Below are 25,172 nucleotides of genomic sequence, written 5' to 3'. Positions count from 1 at the left end.
CATTGAAAAGCTTTCCCCCATCCTGCAGAGTGATTCCCCCCACCTCCCTGAAAGGAAATAAAGAGCAGCAAGTCATCTCGAAAGAGTCTTTTGAAAACCCTTTTACAGTTTTCCCCTCCCTCTTTTCCTCTAGGGCAGCCTTTCCCAACCAGTGTGCCTCCAGATGTTGTTGGACCACAACTCTCATCTTTCCTGACCATTGGCAATGCTGGCTGAGGCTGATGGGAGTTGTGGTCCAACAACATCTGGAGGCACACTGGTTGGGAAAGGCTGTTCTAGGGGAACAAAAATCACAGGACAGCATGAAAATGTACATTCAGTGGGAAATTATACATTATTTGATGACTGACTACTACAAAGAGAGAGCTTCTACTATAGAAAAATAAATGTCCCCTGAGAGATTTGAAATAGTTCCCTAGTATTCACACTGAATATTACCATTATCTAAACTAGCATCTGGCATTAGACACATGTGTAACATCCTCCAGATTTGCACTGCAGTAGGGATTAAAAATTATAACAATACTTTGTTCCTGTTTTAGGTAGATTGAAAGGGAAACAGTAACATTTAAACAAGCCCAAACTCTTATATATAGTTTAGCATGACATGATTGGAAAGTCCTTCAGAGAAACTGCAAGGATGCTCACAGGAAAATAAAAGGATCAGTAAAATATACAATGCTACATGGCCATACAACCTCATTAAAAAGAAGGGGATGGGGAACCCTCACTTTCAAAAACCTATCATCCATGGCCCTTATTTCTATGCCTTTCTTCAGATCACTTAATTCCATCTTTCACACCTCTACATATTGAGGCATGCAGAGACTATTTCAAACAAGTAGCACATGTGGCAATCATGTGTGGACTGGTGCCATACTGAAAATTTCTCTTGCATTTTTTAACCATTCTCTCATCAATTGAGAAATTACAACTGAAATATTATGAAAGAGGGGAGAACATTTTGGTGAATTTCTCATGGGTGAGGTGTAGAGGCTTTTGCTATGCTTACATTACTTTAAAGGTGGTTCAAAGGTTGCTTCTTTTCATTCTTTTAAGCATCTTTCCAGTGGTCTGCACTACGCAGTGTTCCTGGAACCACATTTCCTGCAACCCCCAAGGCTTCCCTGTAATCATGGGAGGGTGGGGAGGCTGCCCACTATATTCTAGGCAGCTATATACTGGGTTTTTTTTAATGTGGGGTTTTTTTACTTTTAAAGAAACCACTATGGTTTTGTTTTGTTTTGTTTTTTAAGACTGAAGACAAGACTTCAGCAATCACACCAATCTCAGGGACTTGCTAACAGCATGTCTGGCTTTCTGTGGTTCAATTAAAGCTCAGGGGAAGATGTCATGAGGTAACTTCTTTAGATGAGGAAGCACACACAGTCATTGGAGAAATGTTTGATAGAAACAAAAACACACACACCAACAATGACCACCTCATTGATGATGTAAGCTTAACCCCTTCCTCCAAAATTATCAAGAGTTACCGAGAAATTCTTAAGTGCCCTGAGAAAGAAGCAGAAAAATGGAAGTCTCTTTCACATCACTAGTGTGGACTAGCCCTCAGATTCTCCTAAAATATTCAAATATTAAATTAAATTTGTAATTCAGATGTGATCATTTCTATGGCATTTGCTCATATGATTTGGATATAATTTTATTCCGCCAAATTATTAGCCAGTGGCTCCAATGACCACATGAACTGATTAAAAAAGATACACAGACATTACATACTAGATGACTTTTTGAAGTGATCCCAGGAATACCCAGGAGTCCCAGTACTGGGATCCCAGGAGTAAAAAAAATCATGTCAGATTCATCATTCTAGCTAGAATGTGCTTTTAGGGCTATCCCTGCAAAAACTGTGTAGACATTTCTAATATCCTTTTTTCCACATTTTATAAAACCATCCTGAGAATACTCAGTTAAGAGAAATTCATCCCATGTACCAGGATAATACGCGATTCCTGCTACAGTAGGACCCCGCTTTAAGGCGCTTCGCTTTACGACGCTTCGCTAATGCGGCGGCCTCAATTAGATGCAATTAGACTAAAGCCCCACTCATACAGCGCTTGTTCCACTTTTACGGCGGTTTTTGGGCATCGCATGCCATTCTATTCAATGAGTTCTGCTTTTCAGCAGGGGTCTGGAACCTAACCCACCGTATGAGTGGGGCCCTACTGTGTTTATTTATTTATTTGGTAAAAGCAAACTTTTAAAAGGCAAAAGCTGTTCAACAGATGGGATTCTAAGTCTCTTTATAGCTATATTGCCAACAAACAATTTTATTAAATGCAGTTATATTGTTCTCACTAAATATTTTATAACTATTCCAATAAAACATTACAATTAATGCTGCTCTAAAACATGAAAGCATAGTAACCTTTGTTATGTGAGAACTTTCCAATCCAAATATTATGATTAAAAGTGAACAGCAATAAGCCTTTACCACTGATTAATTGCTGATTAATATTTTAAGCAGAGTTTAGAGTTCACCACACAGCACATTGATTCAGAAATTTTAAACCTAGAGTCTCTTTACTATACTCAGAAAGCCCAGGGGTATCATGAAAAACAGTGAAAACAGGTTGCAGGGGTTGGAGATATACACTAAGGTATGACACAAGTATTTGTAACACTTTATCTAAATTACTTTGAAAGTGAAAAATGAGGGCACAGTGATGACAATATGGATCCTGGACTGAATTTTTTCTTTAGAACATTGTTATTAGTTCTGGTCTATAAAATAAGATAATGCTTTTTTATTGCTTTTGACCACTGCATACACTTTTTCAGACAGGAAATTTTTAGTTATGAAGTTTAAATCACTGGCATATTCGCAGTCAAAAGCAAATTATGGGATAATGATATGTTATGGTGGATACACCATGGAGAATTGTATCCTGTAAGCTTTTTGGCCTTACAACTATGCCTGTTCTAACCGTGACCGATGTTTAAAAAGTGAAACACGGGGTCACAATCTGCATGTTGCTCATTGTGTTACATTCTCCTTCTGTATATATTTCGCTGTTTATAGTACAATTAATAAAATGTCATGAGCTTTATTCAGAGCTAATTTAAAACAGTTTTTCCATCTGTGCATTTAGTGGTTTCCGCATGTCACACTTCAGTGTGCTGGTAATACTGTAACAGTCTTGACACTGATAGAGAGCCAGCTTAGAGGGTTAAGGAAGGAGACAAGAATGGCAGAAACATGTGTAAAGTATAGCTGAGCTGAAATTTTTTGCAATACATCCTGCTGAGAAATTTTCTGAGATTTTTCTTTTTCGAATCCCCTAGGAAAAAAAACCACTTAGCACAATTGTCTACAAATATTCTCCACCTATGCATGTGTGTGTGCGTTGACTGCCATTCCCCACCCTCCAACACCCAAAATGTCACTAGGTCTGGGCCTTGTGGAGGATGCACCTTTCAGAAACAGCAAATACTAAAACAAACAAAAACACCTTGAGGAAGGAAAAATAAGCTGTGCTGATGCCACTGCTAAAGGTGAACCCACTCCTGAAAAATAGATGGAGAAATTCAGTGAAATGGTTACCCCAATTTCTCTGCCAAGAAACCGTGTGGATAATTTTGAGAGGCCATTTGCACACAGCTTTATCAGCTCCATATTGGGCGGTTGGTTTGGATGATGTCTATGGGTTCCTTCCAAGCCTGGAATTCTGTATTTGTAAGGTTGGAATCTGTAGCAAAAAGAATCACTGAACTGGTCCAACCAGTCTCTTTGTAAAGATAATGGTCCCAGCCAGGTTTGTTAAGCATCCTATCTGATAAACTAAGGAGTTGGCCATGTCGCCATAGGAACATAGGTGATGCTCTTTCAGGAGGGGGTAGGCCTCCCCCCCCCCACTGGAGACCATGTTATCTTGCAGGTAGGAAAGCAATAGCCCAGGAGCTAGCCTTTTGTTTTAGTCTTGTCTGGAGCTGGAAAGATAAGAGAAAGGCTTGACTTCCTCTCTGTGCTGAGACCAAGGCTATGGCTATTGAACCTAATGGGGAAACAGGATCTGTTGGAATGTAAATGCTGTGTAAATACTAAGTGGAACAGGACTTAGGTGCTGACTATGTGGGCTATCTGTAGTAAATTCAAGAACAAATCAGTAACCATAATAGTGGCTGGTGCCGATATTGCATTCAGGTGCAGTACTAAACCATAGTTTAGAATTATGGCCATGACCAACCTTGAGCCTCGGTCTCTCCTTACATGCTGGAAATTGACATTTCTGATTCTCGTTTGCCTGCAAAGCCTAGTTTGAGCCTCACTCGTGGGAAAACTTGTTTTGCAAACTATGGTATGCATAAATTTGGATGAAACAGCAAACTATGGTTTACTACTAAACCAGGAATGGAAGCATTTAATCACTGCACATGAGGGGGCAGGAGGAAGGGAAAGGAAGAAGGGAACTATGACTTAAAGTTACATCTGAATAGGGCCATTCTTTAATAAGCTTTCTTCATGCTGATTCTTCTCCCTTGTTTCTTGAAAAAAAATCTGACTGTTGGAGGAAAGGACTGGGGTGCTTCTGTTTGTAATCAGTAAGTAGATTTCTAACCTTCTCATTGATTTTTCAAACAAGGAGAAGGTAAAGGAGGCAGGCAACTGAGCTACACAAACACTTATAGAATCCCCTATATGGATTCAAGTGCCAGTTTAAGAGAAGGTCAGTTATAAGATTTATTGACCTGACATCCTGGAGGTCAATATTCATTCCAAGAGCTATATATCTCACTATTTTGGTTCTCTAGCAGATATTAATCCTTCTATTTTTCAATCCATTCTATTAGTGCTAATTATATTCAATACACTTGTGTATAATTACTGTACTTCTGATTATTAAATATAACAATAGTCAACATATTCAAAATTTTAAAGGAAAGCTTTTTTAAATGCCATTTGGTTGGATTTCTGAAAATAATTTTATTGATTTACTTTGCGAGTTCAGCTTTTCCTTATATTTTTCCCATTCAGAAGAATAAAGCATTAACATGACAAACTGAGATGTGGAAAGTAACAATATGGGCAAGCCTGATGGGAGGATGAATTCTCACATGCATTGTTACCTCTTGATACTGGAACCTGCGTAAAAAGAGAAAGACCATTTTATAAAAACATAGGAACATAAGAGTCAGAGCATTGGCCATCTAAGTTCAGTATTGTCTACACTGACTGACAGTGGCGCTCCAGGGTTTCAGGCAGGAGTCTCTCCCAGCCATACCTGGAAAATGATAGTGACAACTTGCATGCATGAAGCAGCTATGACAGGTCAAACACTATAGACATAGCATATATATTATCTGATATCTTCTCAGACATTATGCTGCCAACAAGTACTGGACACAGTTCAAGGTTTTGCTTTTAGATTTAAAGCCCTAAACAACATGGGATCAAGATATCTAAAGAATGGTCCCTGTCCAGCCACTGCGCTCCTCAGATGGGGCACTGCTGAGAGTACCATCTGCCCCAGAAGTGTGCTTAGCTTGTACCAGAAACTGGGCTTTTAGTGTTGCAACTCCAAACAGGAATCTTTCCCTATTTGCAAGACCAGGAATTGAACCTGGAACCTTTTGTACAGAGCTTGGAAAAGTTACTTTTTTGAACTACAACTCCCATCAGCCCAATCCAGTGGCCATGCTGGCTGGGGCTGATGGGAGTTGTAGTTCAAAAAAGTAACTTTTCCAAGCTCTGCTTTTGTATGCCAAGCATGCACTCTATTACTGAGCTACAGCCCTTCCTTGTGTGCATATGCACGTATGAACGAGACTTAACTAAACATGCAATGGTTTTCAAACTTTTTTTGTTAGGAAACCCATTTCAAACTGCTGCCAAAGAACTCTTGGACGTTGCAAAAGATTCTAAGAGACACTCTCAGTTCACAAGGGACACCTGTAAAGCCTAGAACATGCTGATGTTTCCATTTCCTAATCACAATTTGTCAGTTAATTTCTAACTTATATGTTATATGTCTCACATGTAACTTACATGGTTTTCATGTCTGTTTTAAGCAACTGAACTGGCAAAGATATTTCCTGAGGCACCTCAGCCAATTTGTCATTTCCCAAACATTTCTGAAAATGTAATAGCTGGGATTACTTTCCAGCATCCCCCCCCCCCAGCAGCCATGCTGTATCAGGAAAAATGTGGCTCTGCTAATCTGCACTATTCAGTTCTTATGATCTGTGGCAGGGGTTCCCAAACTGTGGTCTGTGGACCACCAGTGGTTCATGAGCTTCATTCAGGTGGTCCACGGCATGTCCACATTAAATAGTGATATTGATTTTTAATTATAGTTTTATTACTTCTTTTATTCCATGGAATGCTAATTGTAACACAATAAGACACAATATTAGAAAAGACAAGAAGCAACAAAAATATAATTAAAATCATACAGCATCTAGCACAGCACATTACAACTGCTTCAACAGGCAAAAAGATAATTAATTGGTTTGCCAAGACCATCAGCAGTTTTCAAGTGGTCTGTGGGGAAAAGTTTGGGAACCACTGATCCATGGGAATAACTAGATGCAACACTGAGAAATCCATAATCAGCTCTCCTAATTTTTAAATAGCAGACAGTGGGCCAGGGAGAAGATCCATTCAGTGCTGTGACACTTGGGGAGACCACCTTAACCCTTTTCCTGCACCATTTGCCCAGTTAAAACTACATCCCCAGCTGTTATTGTCCCCAAGCTGAAACTAACAGCTTGAGGGTATTTTAATTGGGAAAATGTGCACCAGAAACAAACCCTGCATCCAGTGAAACAAGAAAACATGGATGCACAAATATGCTAATATATTAGGCAGAATAGCTCATTTTGACGGCAACAGTGGTAAGGTTATAGAAGTCCAACATACAGGAAAATATAATGTATAGAGGGCAGAAGGCACAGAAAGAAGAAAATATGCAGATTACAGGTATTTGTCCCTTCATCCTATAGCAAGGGGCACACCTTTGCTGGTGCCTGGAAAGGACCCCAGACTCAGACTGAGTTTTTATTTAAAAGAAAAAGTCTCTATCCTTCCTAGAAAAAACAGTTATGAAGCAAAATGTGTGAGTACTGTTTTAAGCAATTTCTGTGAAATGAGCCTTCCTGACTGCTCCAACCTATCAGTGTTTTTACTTAATGAATGAGGTTAGAGCTGTGATTGACACAAAAGTTGTTTGGACACCAGGCAATGGGGTCACAAAGTGCTGCTGTTTTTCTATCCCCTTTAGTGCAGTTTTTCCACTTCTGTCTTATTTCTAGTAGTCCTGGGAATGTCCTTATTTTGCCCTTTCTTTTTTCTTAGCAGCCAGGCAGCATCTTTCTTGTGGTGGATTTGTCTGAGATAGGTACACCCTAGAACAGGGGTCACCAACCTTTTTGGACCAATGGGCACATTTTGAATTCTCAGAGAGTGCTGCGGGTGGATGTTAAACAATCCCCTTTGGCAAATGTGAATACTTTGCAAAGAGGCTTCAGCAAACCTTCCGCTGTGTAGGAGCTGATGTCAGGCACTCATTAAGAATTCACTGTATAGTTAACTTACAGTACAATGGTATACATGTCTAGTTCAAAAGTAAGTCTCAATTGGGTACAGGATGGCAGCCTCGGTGCTAGTTTAGGATTGATACTGAGGAAAAACAGGGTTCTTGTTCCTTTAACAGCAGTATTTCCACAATAAGTCATAGCTGATTTCTCATAGTAAAGGAGAGGGCAAGAATAGTCATTTTGTGTCATACCAAACCCCCCCCCCCAGCAGCTATGATTTGTTATGCCACACCCAATGGCCGTTCTCAGGAGTCTCTCAAAATTACAAACGCGTCCCCTGGTCCTAAAAGGTTGGCAACCGCTGCTTCAGCACATGTTGAGTATTAGGCTATGAACACACTAGTTGCTTACAGCAAAGCATTTCCATTGGCCACACCTGGAGGGGCAACAGGTTGATCTGCCAGTTAGTTGTGAAATCTATTTGAAGCTGAATTTTTAAAAAATGCACTTGAGCTGATCCCACCAGGGTTTACAGTAAAAAGGGGCAGGCTTTGACTAGCAATGTATGCCCCCGCTTTCATAAAAGAGAACCGGGGATGCACTGGAACCAGCAGAACAGTGAGTGTGTCTTTACCCTTGCAATGTCGTTAAAAAATAATGAGTGAATACTTTGGTCTTTGGACCTAAAATGAAACGATTTCTCTCTGCAGCACAGTTGTTGCAACATGATATCCTACCTCTCAAGGTCCCAGGATGCATACTGAATTGTCACATGTGAGCATAATTTCTTATATATTATATACACTTTCACATCGCTGCATTATTATTTTTATGGAAATGCCCGAGAGTCAGAAGTGTTATTCCTTTACACCATCAAATGCATTCCAAACAGAATTAAGATGATAGCATATTCATCTTATCTGCTGCTCAGCAGTCTGGACTTATCCCCTGCCAGCAGCAAACATCACTAAGGTAAAAGTAGCTTTGCCCTAATTTAGTTTAGTTTATTTTCAAACCTCGTATGAACTCCAGGCTTATTCTTTAACAGCTGTCCAAATCATAATGTTCTGTCAGATTTGTGTAACTAATCTGGATGCAGAAACTATGCCTTAATGTGTCTATACTGTGACCAGGATTTTGACGTAGGTGTAAATGCCAGTCTTGCATAGCTAAAAAAAAAAAGGGGGGGGGGAGAGAGACAAGTAAGAGTAAAGGAAGGGTTTAAATTCTGTTTGTTCTTACTTGTTTCAAAAATCCAGAAGCCTAAATGCTCTTGGTGTCCTGGCTTACTAGATCCTTCCTTTCTCAGGCCATTACATTAAACACTGGACGCCAGGTAGCACCTGCTGTAAAGCAACCAAGGAGAGTGCCCAATAAACCATATTTTAATGTTTCCTATGTAGGCTTGTCAAAGCTATCTACATAGCTTCAGACAAGGACTCATGTTACATGATTGAAATTCCCAATCCTGCTCGATTTGGAGTTGCCTTGGTCCTTCACTTTATCCTGCACTAGTGCCAATTTCAAAGGCTCCTGCTACCACAGTGTGCCACAGTCATCTTGTGACATATTGTGTATTAAAATGATTGTATGTTGCTGCTACTACTACTACTACTTTTTAACACTGATACTTAAACATTTATTTAGCTCCAACAGCTTTCAAAGTGATGGAATTAACACAGTGAAGGACTTGTGAAGTACATGAGCCAACCAGTCAGATTCTTATTGTTTACAGATAATCACCATTACAATGTAACTCATAAAAACAACAAGACAATCCCAGTTAAACATATACATTTTCAGAAATGCACGTTGTTAAAACTTAATGTGTCTGAGCTTCACCAATTACACTGATTTGTCGAATTTAGAAGCTAGAGCAGTAACACTTAACCTTTCCCTTTCCTTCCCCTTCCTGTTTGTGCCTCTCTGTGTGTAAGGGTCATGAGTGTGTGTGGATAGGTGAATAGTGTATATGAGTATCTGTCTTTTGGTCACGATGCAGTGACTCTCTTTGTTATGTAAAAATGTTATCTGATAGTGAATAAAAGCCTTTTTAAAAAGTTGTCAGAACTAAAATAATAAAGTACCCAAAATCATTTAGATGGGAAAAAATCCTCTCGGCAATCAAACTGTTTTCGACCAAAAAGTCACCCATAACTTTCTCACTGCTAGTGTATTTGAAGCTGCTGTATCATCAGCCAGCAACCATCTAATTTTGAAATTATCTGACTGACCTTCTACAAAATTCCAAAATGAATGGCTAGCTGTAAAAAGGGCATTACTGGATACAGTGTAAAATATCTTTGATCTGCCTGATAACACAAAGAGTTTGCTTATTAAAGAATGTAACAGTCAGATATGCTATGGGCATATTTTGAAATTAGAACTGAGTATGCCTAACAGTTAATTCCTGCAGATAAGCAACTCATTCTGGCATCTTTAGCAAAAATTACATCACTGATTTTATGGTCAAAAATGAGTAATTCAACATCAAACTGTTACATTATACCCAGCCTTCTCTATTCTGCAGATCTAAAAAACATGGTTTTGCTAAAAGTTGGTCTGAAAGTAGCAAGACATTTTTTTCCAGTACAGAATCATGAATTTATAAACGCATGCTTTTAGAGGAGATAACCTACTTCAGTTCCAACTGGGGGCTCCGAGCAGTGCACATAGGATCCTATTTTGGATTAAATCCAGTTCATCTCAACTAGAACTACCCTTGATTGCTGCACAATACAACAATCAAGATACGGTTTTAACAACACAGACTTTTATTGTCAGTTCTAACAAAGAATGGTATAATTGTTCAGCAAACACCAACACTTTGATCCTACTCTAATTAAAAGACAAACCTTCCTGCTTACAGTAAGTTTCAAATTTGCAAAGTAGCCTTCACATATGTCTGTTTGCATAAGAACCACAGAGTTCCTAAACTACATCATTTATGTAGAGATTTAAAAAAAGATACAGTTTTGTAAATATTGTAAATGTGAATTACATTAATATTGAATGTAAATATTGAATGTGAAACAGAGCTCACAAGTACAGTTTAAATTGTAACATTAGTTCTGGAGTAGAGCTGCTGTATAAGGGACAGAAGTCATTTATCCAATTTTTTTTCTTCCATACATGGATATTGACCAATATAATCAAAGGCAGATGGGAGATCAACAAATGCAACATTTTGTGGGTGTAGGAGGGCAATGAAACAAACAAAACACTGATCAATTGGGTTATGTTCCTTGCAAAAGCCAGCCTACATCAAAGACAGGATTTGGTTCACTTTGATTCATTGTTCTAAAAGATGTTGTGCAAGTATTTTTGCAAAAAGATCACGAAGACAATGGTTACGTATCTGCTTTTCTTGCAGAAGGTCTCATGTTCAATCCCTGGCACCTCCAGGTAAAGCTGGAAAGGATTCCTGCCTGAAACCCTGGAGAGCCATTTCCAGTCAGCGTTGACTAGAGATGGGCTCTGTTGGCCAATACCAGTTCAAAAACATTCTGCTGACCTAACAGACCAGTATGAAATCAAGTTTGTTCTTTGTCTGCTAGCCACTGCTTTTACAGATCCACTGATAATATCAACATTTTGAAATATCAATATTTTGAAAGAAAATACTGATAAATGAAAGGAAATGTCAATAAAATTATTATTCTTTATATTGACATTTTAGAGGCAGTTTTTTTTAAAAAAACCAATTTTTGAAAATAGCTGTGGAAAATTGCTACATAAAAATCCAATCTGCAATAATAGAGAATAAGCAAATCAATGGAAAATTTTGTACCGAATCCGAACTGGGTGGAATTCTAGGACATCCCCAGTGTTGATAATACTGAGCTAGATGGACCAATGGTCTGATAGTAAAAGGCAGCTTTCTACAACAGTTTCTTCCCATCAAACCTAGTCAAAGACAGGAGAAATCCCACAATTCAGGAGTTCTGAAAGCTAAAATCTTTACATAAGAAACATCTTCTTGTGTTTGAGAGTTGCAGTTTCCCAGGACTGTCACTCAGCCCATAACCACAACCACTACCACTACCACTATGAAACTTCTCCACCTAGGTTTTGCGGCTTTTTCCTTTCCAAATATCTCTGGGTGCAGGTTCTGACAGAGAGAATACAGTAAAAGGAGACACAGATGCAACCAGGTGCACTCTTAATGTCTAGGGAACCACATGCAGCTTCCAAGATACACTGGCCTTGCTGCAATAGATTAATCCCTCTATTATAAAAATTATATAATTTTATTCTGTAGCTATGGGCCACCTTATTATGGTCAGCTAGAAATGACTGGGAGATTAATGTTTCCTTTATGCCACAAAATAAACAGCATGATATTTGTGGTAACTATAGCCTGTAACAGTTTAACAGCTCAGCATCCCCCCAAACCTTCCTTTCCTAACCTAATCTCCAAAAGGATTCTGGAAAAAAGACAAATCTTCCTGGGAGTGGAAATAAAAGTTTAAATGCTTGGCAAAGAAGGTAGCCAATATGTTTTCATTTTCTTCTGTGCGGATGGTGATTGAGGCAAGGGAGGAGGGGAATATCATTTATGTTGCTTTTGATCTCCATCTAGTGAGTAAATTAAGTAATTGCACAAAATGCTGGGAATAATTTCACAAATTACAGTTTTATCTACAATAGGATTGGTATGGCTTTTCAGCACATTCAGTGGACTCCCTGAAAGACTGGATGTTTTAAATATTAAAGCAAGAATTTTCAAATACCAGATTAAAGCTGATGCCCAAAATATTTTGGATGTCATGCATTTTATCATCAAACCTATCTTAAGTAGTTATTTATCTTACATATTGTTTTATACATTCTTATACTCCCCTATTAAAAGGATTGATGTAATTAAATAAGGCAATACTCTTAATTTTGCCTACACTAGCTGGACCTCTGAATACCGCTTACCATGAAAAAGCCCTACTCATAGGGTTGCCATAAGTCAGGATCGACTTGAAGGCAGTCCATTTCCATTTTCAGCTGGTTAAGAGTACACAAGTTTTTTTGTTTTGTAGTATTCTTTTTCATGCAAAAAAGTACATAATTTTGCACTCAAGGAGGTGGCTGACTTGGTGTGATGGAGAGATCAACAGGTAAACCATGTTTTCTGGGGAAGAAATGCCCAGTCTATGGCTGGACATAACTTTTTTCAGTTCATACAGTTAAAAGGCTATGTTGGCTAGAGCTATTTTCACCATCTGAAAGAGGATGAACTTTTTAAAGAAATGCCTAGTAAGAAACGGATGAGCTGTATCCTAGCACCTTCTTAAAGTTTACCTGTATATATTATCCTCTTTGTGGGAAAACTTAGAAGCATTCTTCAGGGCCTCTCTCTTGTTGGATAGTCTTGATTATATGTCATACCCACTGTACAAATATAATTGCATAGAAATACATCTAAAATCTTAGTAACCAGGAGAAAACTTCAGGGACCACTACCATGAAGGCATCTTAAAATTAAAGCTCTGTTTAACAGGCAGGCTGGAAAATGTCAGAGCATCAGTGGTCTTCCTGTTTGCTTTCATAAATTTCTGAACAATTCCTACTTCATTGTGCATCTTAACCGTGAATGGGCAACTATACCTTCAATTTGCACTTTTTTAAAAAAATTAAAATTAGAAGCTTATTAACATTTAGCCTCCTCTGTGGGTAGGTCATTTGGGCTTACAGAAGACTTTAATGCTTTCATTTATTTTTTATGGCACACTAATGTGCCCCAATACATTAAGCAAAGTTATGCCTCAACTGATGTTTTCTGATCATCTTTTAACATCTTTGTCATCCTGCTGGTCACCATCTTATAAACACAAAATTTTCCAGTATACAATACATGCACCCAAGTATAGTCGGATCAAATTTACTAATGTCCTGGATGATCTTTTTTGTTGTTTTTGCAAAATTAGAAGCTTAAACATAGTTTAAAAAAAGATTTAATTTACACCTCCTAACAAACATTCCTAGATTCCTAATAAATGCAGTTTTCCAGCTTCAATAAATAGATGTTTTCTATTTTACTGAAGCCGTCTCTGAAAATTCTATTTTAACATATATTTATGTCCTACCATTGCAATCCAAAGCACTCTCACTAGGAAGCAAGTCTTTAAAAAAAATAAGTATGATTTTAAGACTTGAAAATCTCCAAGTAATATAATCCACAACATAAAGTTTAATAGAAGCAAAGAGAACAGATTTTTGCCTGCTGGAAGGCAGGAGACAATTCTAACAAGTTGTAGGTTATTCCCTGATAGTAGCTTAGCTCCTCAGAAAAACAGAGCATCCTGTAAATACATCAGGGGGGAAATATGCTGACGTTAAAAAAAAAAAACTGGAGCAGCCAGGGGTTTTTTTTAGATGAAGATTTGCATGATTGCACCTAGAAGAGATTAACAACGTGCACACTAATTAGATGTTTAAATAAATTTCTGTTGCTCTGGTGCCCCCCAATGGCATATTCTTTCACTGCTGGCCAAGAATGGAAAGTTTCAATAAATGTGTTTTGTGTGTGTATCTGATGCATGTTTTGATAGGCTCACAGGTTTACTCACAACACTTACTTCCATTATTTCTAAATCAGGATAATAGCATCCTGAGGCCAACTCAAGAGAGCAGTTAGTCTAATCTTCAAGTCTCTTAAACAATGGATTCTACTTCAGCGGTTGTGAACAGCATACATAACCTACTGGTTTATGTTGGGAGTTCTTTTATGAAGCTAACATATTTGACATTATACTCATCACCTTTCTTTCTTAAAATGAGATGCCCAATCCTATAGATTTAGCTGCTGCAGCACAACCTGAGACTTGCATTACAGCAGCTCAAATGGCATTACAATTACAGGAGCACACTGCAGACGCTTGCTCCTCTCCCTTTTAATTAAGCAAGGGCTTGAACACACGAGTCACCTACAGCAAAGCATTTCCACAACTGGAGGGGCAATGGGTTGATCTGTCGATCAGTTGTGAAATCTGTTTGAAGCTGAATTTTTAAAAAAGCAATTGAGCTGATCCCACCAGGTTTTACAGTAAAAAAGGGCAGAGTTTGACTAGCATCGTGTGCCCGTTTTCAAAAAAAGGAGATGCACTGGAACTGGCAGAACAGTAAGTGTGTTTCTACCTAAGGACAACCCCTATCTTTAGCACCTGGCTGAGCCAGCACCAGAAGCTGAGGATCACTGTGACGATCTTTAGAATGGGACATTAAGTGGCTACCTCTAGTTACTGGACAAGTAGCTACTTGTGTGGTATCCATTTCATCAGATGCATGACGTGCATATATAAAAGTTCTGAACAGTGGGGCAAAAGATCATTAAACAGAAGGCCTACAGTCTACAGGCGATTTCTAGTATCCCCTTTGCTGATGGAAGGCACCCATCACTTGAATGGGGGAAAAGGGCCTTGTCCTTCCCTAAATCTGCTCTGGAGTGTTGGGGAACCCTCTGGAAGAGATGAGGGTGCAGGTTTCTGAGAGGCGAGGGGGATTGCTAAGAATTGCCTCCCTTCCTATTCTGTTGACCAATGCCTTCCATCAGTAGGGTGGACACCACTGTGTACAATCCTATGACATTTCTATGTAATGGTCAACAGGGTGAAAATGTATAGAAAAATTACAATGTGCTTAATATGTATGAAACTTTTATACCAATAGGCAAATCTAGCATTCATTACTCATTTATGAGATTGTGACTTTGACCACTGCAGACAATCAAGCAACTTCATGAAATATTAAAAATAGTCAAAGAAGGTCCTGTTCCTATATAACAGGTAGGCAAGATTACATTTCACATCTGCAGCCTAATCAAATTGTATACTAATCAGGGAAAAAGAAAAGAATGGGTCTTTATTCCAGACCAAAAACTACGATAAGGTAAGTAACCCTTCAATATCTGTCTTATATAACTGATAAAAAGTATTACTTTACACAGGGAAAAAAAACACCAGGCATTTTTTAAACCACAACAAAACAAAGCAAAACACAATTTCCCAAGATACTTTAAATAACCATTTATTTTACAGCTAATATGAATGTTTCAGAGGAAAAAAAATTAAAATAGCAAAATAAACCACACCCTTAGGGCCTAACTGGCTAATCCTCACTTTTTTTAAGAATCAAAAATAGTTTTGACTGATGCTACTATATTGTGTCTTCTATTTTAGCAGACATCAGAGTTCACTGCCTAAAAATTAAAGTCATTTATGTGCAGCTAAACTGCAGATTCTGAATGCTGACACTGATAAATTTCAGTCCTATTTTTGTCTTTGAATAATAATAATAATAGCTACCATCACACAGATGGATGTAATTTTTAAAAGCTGGTTATTGGTACAAATCACTATAAGAATATCTCCAAATTTCAAAAATTTTGAACCCACAGTAATATAGGAAGCTGCCTTATACCAGATCAGGCAATTTGTCCACCTTATCCAATATTCACTGCCTTGACTGGCAGGAGTAATAAAACACCCCCCTTCACCCATTACTAAGAGATGTTATTTTTGAAGGTTGAACTAGTTCACCATTTCTTATTTATACAGTTAAGAAATCTGCCATCTTGGGGGGGGGGAGAAAAGATGCATAGCAAGGCTTTGAGAGCAAAAAAGCAACTAGAAAGCCCCCTGTCTGGCATCTCTATTTGCCACTGCTATTTGGAATTTGACTATACTGGGCTGGATGGCCCAATGATCTAATTCATGTATTCAAAAGAACTGCAAACTATTTTTCAGATGTCTGTTCGTAACTCTAATGTGGGGATGGGAAACCTGTGGCCCTCCACAGATGTTGCTGGACTACAACCCCTATAATCCCTAACTATTAGCCATGCTGGCTAGGGCTGATGGCAGCTGGAATCCAACAACATCTGGAGGACTACAGGTTTCCCATTCCCGCTTTATACGAAGTATATAATCTTTCAGGGCAGAGGTGAGGAACATCATGTAAATTGGATTACATTGCAATCCTGTGCATACTTTCCTGGGAGCAAGACTAAGTGAACTCAGTGGGACTTACTTCTGAGTAGACATGCCTAGGATTGCACTATTAAAAGTAATTAATAGAATTATGGGAAAGAATGCTCACCACCCACCAAATACTAATTCCTAGATTTGGGGAGGTGGTTGCTGGAGAGTGGTGCAGGGGATGGTAAACTGAAAGCATTAACTGGTATAAAACTGTTTGAAATGCTTAAATATGCTTTTAGGGTCATCATGATAAAGATTAAGTAACTAGCTCCTCATAAGAGAGGAATTTAGTACAAACTAATAGAGATATCTATTGGAATAAGTCATGGAAATTTTCTCAATATAAGGTGGTGGTGATATTTTCTTTAGGCTAAATAAAAGACTGAGACAGTGAGGTGACTAGCTGCACCCACAACCAGGTGCGCACTGTGACACCAGCACTTCCTTCCAAGATAAGCTCTAGGACAGTAAGATATGAGGCCAGTAAGATGTGTTTTCCTACCAATGATCTGCATAGCCCTCCCTCATACATCTTGGGTCATGCTCCAAAGTGAAAACACACTGAACTTGATACTAATATCTGTGCATGGCTGTATGCATATTCATTTATATTATACTCAGTAGTGGATGGTGTGGTGAGGCAGAGATGTGGAGCTGCCCTCCTGGCACCAGCATCTCTGCTGCTTATCTGAATAGGGCTGAAACAAGGTTGGGGCTATGTGGATGCACCAGTGCAGCCAATCCAGTATGTCCACCAGTGCATACCCCAACCTTGCTGCTACCATGCCCCAGCCCTATCTAGCTAAACTGAAGGAATACCTTCAGAAGGACAGGTCTGCAGCTCTATCCCACCTCACCAGCTAGTTACTGATTATATTATATCACTAGGGGCTCTGCCCCTGCTCTCTTCACTTGCTAACCCCACCTACCATTGCCCAAGCTCCCAACCACAGGTCGACAAAGCTCCCCCTTCCCTCCCCCCACGAGTCACCCAACCTCCCCTCTTCCCTTCCTCCCCAGGTCACCAAATCTGCTGCTTGGCATCTGAACTGCTGTCGCCACTGGTCTTTTGTGATGACACGAGGCCTTACTTTTTAATGGCGAAGGAGCCTCCAGCCTGCAAGACTTCAGAGGTTGGTCTGCCAAGCCACACCACCTTTCCCATGCCTCATGTCACATATAATATCAAGGGTGAGAAAGTTCAAGCCACAGTTGTTGCAAAGGAAGGCTCATGAGTGCACTTTTGCAAGCAAAATGTTGTGCCTTTCAATTTGGTGCCCTTTCCTGACACCCTGCATGGCAAACTTTTCCTGCAAAGCACACATTTTTTTCCTGCAAACAAAGAATGGACCATTGGTCTCACCTGAAGGGTGATTTTCCTATGAGTACGGACATCACAGCGGGTGTTAGCTCCACCTATCGTGCGAAGGCAAGAATTCTTTGAAGTCAAGACTAGGGGCGTCAGGCCCCTCCCACTCTCCAGTTCATTCGCAGCGAGTCTAAGGAGAAATATCTAAAGATACAAGAACAAGGCCAACCAGCCTGGCAGCAGGAAAATAACACAATAGTACCATGCATAGTAACATGACTGCAACATAGCGGTATAACAGAACTAGAAGTCTTGACTTCACTCTTAAATTTAAATATAATAGCATAACAGTAATATATAACACATTAGAAAATATATAGTCATCCTCCAACTGGGAGGGTCGTGATGTCCGTACTCATAGGAAAATCACCCTTCAGGTGAGACCAATGGTCCATTTTCCCTATGAGTCCGGCCATCACAGCGGGATGTACCACAGCAGTCCATACAGGGAGGGATCACCCACGTGTTAATCCTTATTAAGAACCTGTTGCAACACTCGTCTGCCGAAAGAAGCATCAGCAGAGGCATAACGATCAATTTTATAATGCCTTATAAACGAGTGTGGGGTAGACCAGACTGCAGCCCTACAAATATCGGCAACAGGAGCATTAGTGGCAAAAGCAGCCGAAGTGGCAGCTGACCTGGTAGAATGAGCCGTTATACGAGCTGGAACTGACAGCTTCAGGGACTCATATGCTAAAGTAATGCATGCCCTTAACCAACGAGATAAGGTAGAATTAGATACTTTATGCCCCATAGACCTTGGATGAAAGGATACAAACAGAGACTCCGTTCTTCGAATCTCTTGGGTCCTAGACAGGTATGTCTTGAGAGCCCTCCGAACATCCAACGAATGCCAAGCCTTCTCGAGCGGATGGGTAGGATTCGAGCAAAAGGAAGGTAAAACAATGTCCTGGTTGCAATGAAAAACTGAATCGACCTTGGGACGGAAGGAAGGATCAGTCTTCAGCACAACAGAGTCCTTATGGAAGACGCAGAGGTGTCGAGCAGAAGACAATGCGCCCAACTCCGAAACGCGTCTGGCAGATGTGATTGCGATCAGAAACAAGACCTTGAAGGACAGCATACGTAGGGGCACAGACCTGATGGGTTCAAACGGAGGGCGTTGCAAAGCCTGCAGAACCTTCGGCAAACTCCATGAAGGGAACCGATGGACAACAGGCGGAGAGCGTAGGGCGACTCCCCTCAAAAAGCATTTGATGAACGGATGTGAGGAAATATGATCTCCAGGAAAGGACACTGAGAGAATGGACGACAGAGTGGACGCATGTCGATGTAGAGTGTTGGGTCGAAGTCCCATCATAAAGCCGCTATGAAGAAATTGCAGCACCTGATGCACAGTGGCTTGGGATGGATCATGGTGGTGGGACTGACACCACTTGGAGAAAGCCACCCAGGTATGTTGATAAATACGAGTGGTAGATGGTCTTCTCGAGGCCAAAATAATATCAATCACTGCGTCAGACAGTCCAGCTGACCTCAAATGTCCCCGTTCAAACGCCACGCTGTTAGATTGAGCCAAGTAGGGTCCTGATGCAGTACTGGACCCTGGGATAGAAGGTCTGGCCTGACTGGAAGTGTCCAAGGATCCATCATTGACATTGCCAGAAGATCTGAAAACCACGGTCGGCGTGGCCAAAATGGTGCTATCAGAACCAGCTGTGCCCTCTCGGTTCGCGCCTTCCTCAAGGTTTTGGCTAACAATGGTATGGAAGGAAAGGCGTACAATAGACCGTCTGGCCACGGTGTTGTCAGAGCATCCACTGCTTCTGCTGTTGAGTCCAGGTATCGGGCAAAGTACCTGGGAAGCTGGCAATTGCGACTGGAAGCAAACAGGTCGACTGAGAGGGCGCCGAACCGACATTGGAGACGATGGAAAATGGCTGGATGAAGTTTCCATTCTCCCGGAAATACCTGTTGTCTGCTGAGCCAGTCTGCTGTCACATTCCAAATCCCTCTGAGATGTTCTGCTTTCAGGGATTGTAGATGTCGTTCTGCCCAGACAAAAATGAGGGAGGCTAAGTCCTGCAGGGGACGAGACCTGGTGCCCCCTTGTCTGTTCAAATGTGATTTTACACACGTGTTGTCTGTTCGAATGAGCACATGGTCCAAAGGGAACAGAGACTGAAAATGACGTAGAGCTAAGTGGACAGCCTTTAGCTCCAGCCAGTTGATGCTTTGAGTTTGCTCCGCGGTGGACCAAACCCCCTGAACGTACTGGGAGTTGCAGTGGGCTCCCCAACCGATGAGGCTGGCATCTGTGGTTACAACGGTTCTGCGGGGTTCTCTGAATGACGTCCCTTGGAGAGGTGTTGAACCTTGGTCCACCAGCGGAAGGAGAGGTGCAGTGCGAGGCTCAAACGAACTTTGCGATGGTTGGTGCTGGCAATGTCCTGTTGAAACGGCAACAGAGTCCATTGAAGGTGTCGAGTGTGTGCTCGAGCCCATGGCACAATGTGGATGGTAGAAATGAACATCCCGAGCGTTCTGGCAAGAAGCATGACGTCTGCGGATGTTTGTTGCATCAGGGACCTTGCGATGTTTGTGATGGTAGTGATGCGATCTGGAGCCAAGAAGACCATTGCCTGCAGGGTGTCCAGCATTGCCCCTAGATGTAGTAGGCGTTGGGTTGGTTGGAGATGGCTTTTGTCGAAGTTGACAAGCCAGCCGTAGGCCTGCAAAACATTGAGGGTGATCATTAAGTGATGATGAGCCAACTCCTCAGACTTGGCCCGTATTAACAGATCATCCAGATATGGGTAGATATGAACCCCTTGGGTCCGGAGGTAAGCCACTAGGATGAGTAGCACCTTGGTAAACACTCTTGGAGCAGAGGAGAGGCCGAATGGCATCGCTCTATATTGAAAGTGCTGGTGGCCAAAAGCAAACCGAAGAAACTTCCTGTGAGCTATACAAATGGGCACATGGAGATACGCTTCCTTAAGGTCGATAGAAGCCAGGAAGTCTCCTTCATGCAGACTCTCCGTAATGGAATGGAGTGATTCCATTTTGAACCTGCGATATGTTACAAAACGGTTGACAAACTTGAGGTCCAATACCGCCCTCCATGATAAATCTCATTTTGGGACAGCAAATAGGAGGGAGTACACCCCTTCCGATCTCTCAGTTGTGGGAACTGGCTCTATCGCCGCTATGTCCAAGAGGTGGTGGATAGCTGTCTGCATGATGTTGTGCCTGGCTGGTGCCCTTGGGCAAGGGGACGGATGGAATTTGTCTGATGGGGTTGCCCAGAACTCTATGGCATAGCCATAACTGAAAAGGTCCCTGATCAAGGAGACCGTAGTAAGGCGCAGCCATCGATCTCCAAAATTAAGTAATCTGCCACCTATGGGGAGGGCGTTAAGACTACTTGCGTAGGCGAGGGCCTCCCTTATATGAGGACGATGAGTTGCCCCTGCGCCCTTGGTACTGACCTCTGCCCTGGAAGCTTCGGTTCCAGGAGCCCCTGAATGCGTTGGGATCATAGGATCTGAAGTCGCGGCCTCATCCTCCTGGCCGCGTTCCTCGAAAGGGCTGGTTAGAAGGGAAGGAAGGAAATCGCCTGAAGGGCCTGTGGTCGCTGTTCTTGACTGTGGCCAGAACCGGTTTGTGGGCGTCTTTTGGATCAACCAGCACTGCCTTTAGAGCTTCCTCGCCGAAGAGTAGAGATCCGGAGTAAGGAGCCCTGGACAGATTCAATCTGGCCGCTGAATCAGCTTGCCAGTGGCGAAGCCAGAGGGTGCGACGAGCGACTATTTGAGCCGTCATGGCTCGTGCCCCTAATTGAGTGGCATCCAAAGTGGCATCGGCCACAAAAGCTGCTGTCTTACGCAATTTCAATAGTGCTCTTCTGAGGGCGACAGGATCAGGGTTAGCGTCCTCTAGAAGGTCATCCAGCCACATCATAGATGCTCTGGAGAAGATGGAGGCTGAAGCGGAGGCACGCATGGCTAGGGCAGTGGCCTCATGATTCTTGCGGAGGGCGAAGTCTATTCGTCGCTCAGTAGTGTCTTTTAGGTGGGATTCCCCTTCCCTGGGCAAAAGAGATCGTGAAACGAGGCGAGCGATTGGTTCATCTATGCCAGGGACATCTAACTTGGTGGCAAAGTCTGGGGCTAGGGCGTAAAGTCTGTCAGCCAGGTTCTTGAAGCGTCGAGCTTTGAGTGGATGGGCCCATTCTTCAGAGGCTAATTTGGCAATTGGGTCCGGCACCGGGATGTAGTGTTCAGTAGGTGCAGGGGATTTGAGGACCTTGGCCCCTTTGATAGCTGGGGCGGACGAAGTTGAAGGCGCTGTCTGGAGACCAAGAGTATTAACTACCCTGCGTGCCAGGGGCTGATAGTCTGAGGCATTAAACAAGCGATATGATGTATCCTCCTCATGATCTGAATAGTTGCTCCAGTCATCTCCTTCAACGTGGTCATTGAAGGTTGACTCCTCCGCATACGAGGCTTCGTCAATACATCTGCCTCTGGCTACATCAAAGGGGTTAGGTGAACAGGAAGGGTGAGTTTCATGACACGCACGATGTTCCATGTTGAGTTGAGGTATGGCAGGAACTTGTGGTAGTGACTGCATTTGGGTAAAAAATGCCAGCATGGCTTGAAGTTGGGAGAGGAAATCAGGAGACAGCTGCAGCCCGGATGTGGCAGATGTATGTGCCTGAGGAGCTATTGGAACAGATGTTTGGGGCGGTAAATCGGAGGAAGGTTCGTTAGTCGAATACTGAGCGGGAAAGCCAACAAATTCTTCCTCGTCAGAGGAAGCAGCAGGGGAATGGAGAATATCGCTTATGTGTGCCTGAGGTGCTGTGGTGGTGGTTGGCACAGAGACGTAACGTGGGCGCTTTGGTTTGCTATGGCTGGAAAGATGTTTTGTCTTAGCCAGGGCTTTGGCGTGTCTGGTCTTAGTCGTGTTAGAATGTTGTGGCTTGGCTGTTTGTGGCATGCCTGGCTGATCTGGCACCATGTGTGTTGATGGTGACATGCCTGGCTGTTCTGCCATCTTATATTAACTTGGGTACAGTACACTGCCACGGAGGGGGCAGGATGTAAAGACCCGAACTGGCTCAGCGTACGACCACGGAGGGGGTAGAATACACTGGCAGATGGCGGAGTACACTGCCACAGAGGGGGCAGGATGCACTAAGGTATTAGCGTTAATATGTTATAGGCTGTATTTAGACTTAGCACACTCAGATTAGTGCTGTAGGCTGGGTTTCAGGAGTGGTACACGGCCCCAGAGGGGGCAGGATATACCAATATAAATCAGATTTAGTACAAGTCAGCCACTAAGATTAAAGCTCCAGCCTTGATAATACAATCCAGCCACTAGGATTAAAGCTCCAGCCTTGATAATACCATTCAGCCACTAGGATTAAAGCTCCAGCCTTGATAATACAATCCAGCCACTAGGATTAAAGCTTCAGCCTTGATAATACAATCCAGCCACTAGGATTGGAGCTCCAGCCTTGATAATATAATCCAGCCACTAGGATTACAGCCACAGTAAATTTGTGTGCAAGTCAGCCCTGTGTAAGTCTGTTTGCAGCACCACAGTAAATTTGTGTGCAAGTGAGCCCTGTGTAAGTCTGTTTGCAGCACATGATAGCCTGCAGGGAAGGTATCCGATGGTTAATAAAGGGTAACAAAAAAGGCGGGAATTTTGAATTCAAAAAATGGCGCCCGGAAAAAATGGCGGGAAAAAACGATCAAAAAAGGCGGAGAGAGAAGGAGCAATGGTGGCCATCTGGGGACGAAGTGGGGGGAAGGGCTGCCCAGCACAGACTAGCAGGGGGAGCCGCGGGGCCGATAACCGCACTAGCGGCTCCAAAAAAACCCCAAAAAGAAAGTGCAGATAGAAGCCTGTGAGGGATAAGGCAGCAGGAGGCAAGCCGCTGCCAGCGCCGGGAGCAGGCCTAGCCGCGGCGAAACTAACGTGCCGAGAAAAGCCTGTGAGGAATGAGGCAGCAGGAGGCAAGCCGCTGTCGCCGGCGGGAACAGGGCTCTCCGCGGCGAAATAAAGGAGCGGAGAGAAAGCCGGATCGCCAGGCTCCAGGGAGGCAGAACCCTGGTAGATTAAAAAAGGTTGGAGGGAGCCGAAGCCGCAGGCTCCCGCCTTGGAGAAAACGGCAGCCGCGGTCTCTTCAAGGGCTCCACAGAGCGCGACTTGAGTAAAAGCAGAACCGCTACGGGAGAGAAAAGGCTGCGATCTCCCGAAGCTCAAAACGGCCAAAAAACACAGAACACCGCAGCCGCGGTCTCTGTGGGGGTCGCCAGACAAGCAGGAGAGAGAATGAAAATAAAATGTTAAAGCCAAATCAGGGAGAACCGCAGCCGCGGTCTTTGAGGGAAGAAACCTCTAACAAGCAACAGAGGTATGTGAAAGTAGGGAAAGAAGGACTGGGAAGACACACAAGCGACGCTGGGTTCGCACCCAGTCAAAACAAATAAACAAATACAAAAACAACTTAGCTAAATGCTACGCTATAGGATCTCAATGATAAGTTTTCCAATCTTGTTCGTACGAAGGCAAGAATGAACTGGAGAGTGGGAGGGGCCTGACGCCCCTAGTCTTGACTTCAAAGACATTCTTGCCTTCGCACGATAGGTGGAGCTAACACCCGCTGTGATGGCCGGACTCATAGGGAAAATCAGGTGCATACTTATCGAGTGTGCTCCCGAGTCTTCCTCAGTAGCCACTGTTTGAATTTAATAGTAATTATATTATACTAGGAGCTCCGCCCCTGCTTGCTTCACTCACCAACCCTGCTTACCATTGCCAAAGCTGCCCCCTACCCCACGGGTCATCAAAGTTCCTACCTTTCCTCCATGAGTCGTCAAAGTTCCCCTTCCACACACATACATACACACACCAGGCACCAATGTACACACACACACACACACACACACACAAACACACAAGGACTCTCTCACTCACTTGCACATGCACAGAGAAACACAGTCCCCCTCACCAACCCCTCTCCCTTCCTGCCACCCTCCTCTTTGCCACTGCCATCCCCCCTTCCCACCCCTGGCTCCTTGCCTCTGCTATTGGGCTGCCGCCGCCATCTCTTAACCTCCCACCCACCACAGCCTCCCCCTCTGCAGCATCCATGGCCTCCTCCCCTCTCCTCCTTCTCCACCTCTGTGGCCTCTGCTGCCGCTCCCACATAACCCGCCCGCTCCCCAGAGGTCTTTGCCACCCCACCCCACCGTCACGCCACATGAAATCATGATGGCATGAGGGCTTACATTTTTATGGATAAACAGATATCCCTGCCCCTGGCTATGTGTGTAAGGTCAGCATACAAGAGA

The 25,172-nt window shown here is 42.6% G+C and overlaps 2 protein-coding genes across 9 annotated transcripts in view; both read right to left on the bottom strand.

The window, feature by feature from the left end:
* GADL1 (glutamate decarboxylase like 1) overlaps positions 1–25,172 on the bottom strand; it is a 120,036-nt gene that overhangs the window by 16,365 nt on the left and 78,499 nt on the right. The window contains exon 15 of one of the 8 annotated variants that reach the window (XM_061587958.1): positions 4,958–5,104. The exons of 6 other annotated variants lie outside the window; for them this stretch is intronic. In XM_061587958.1, coding sequence (XP_061443942.1) covers positions 5,009–5,104 — 96 coding nt within the window. In that variant the 3' untranslated portion in view covers positions 4,958–5,008. Of the gene's footprint in view, positions 1–4,957; positions 5,105–8,539; positions 8,667–25,172 lie in introns of those variants that run through there. One more of the 8 variants, XM_061587962.1, reaches the window with a different exon arrangement.
* LOC133365051 (uncharacterized) lies at positions 20,452–23,398 on the bottom strand. Its single transcript, XM_061586314.1, has 2 exons — positions 21,291–23,398; positions 20,452–20,531 (listed from the first exon to the last, which is right to left on the bottom strand). Exon 1 carries the CDS (start codon positions 22,858–22,860, stop codon positions 21,361–21,363), a length of 1,500 nt encoding a protein of 499 aa, XP_061442298.1. The 5' UTR covers positions 22,861–23,398; the 3' UTR covers positions 20,452–20,531; positions 21,291–21,360.

The sequence above is a fragment of the Rhineura floridana genome, chromosome 10 (genome assembly GCF_030035675.1).
Source record: "Rhineura floridana isolate rRhiFlo1 chromosome 10, rRhiFlo1.hap2, whole genome shotgun sequence".
NCBI lineage: Eukaryota > Metazoa > Chordata > Lepidosauria > Squamata > Rhineuridae > Rhineura > Rhineura floridana.
This window is presented reverse-complemented; position numbering and strand designations above follow the sequence as displayed.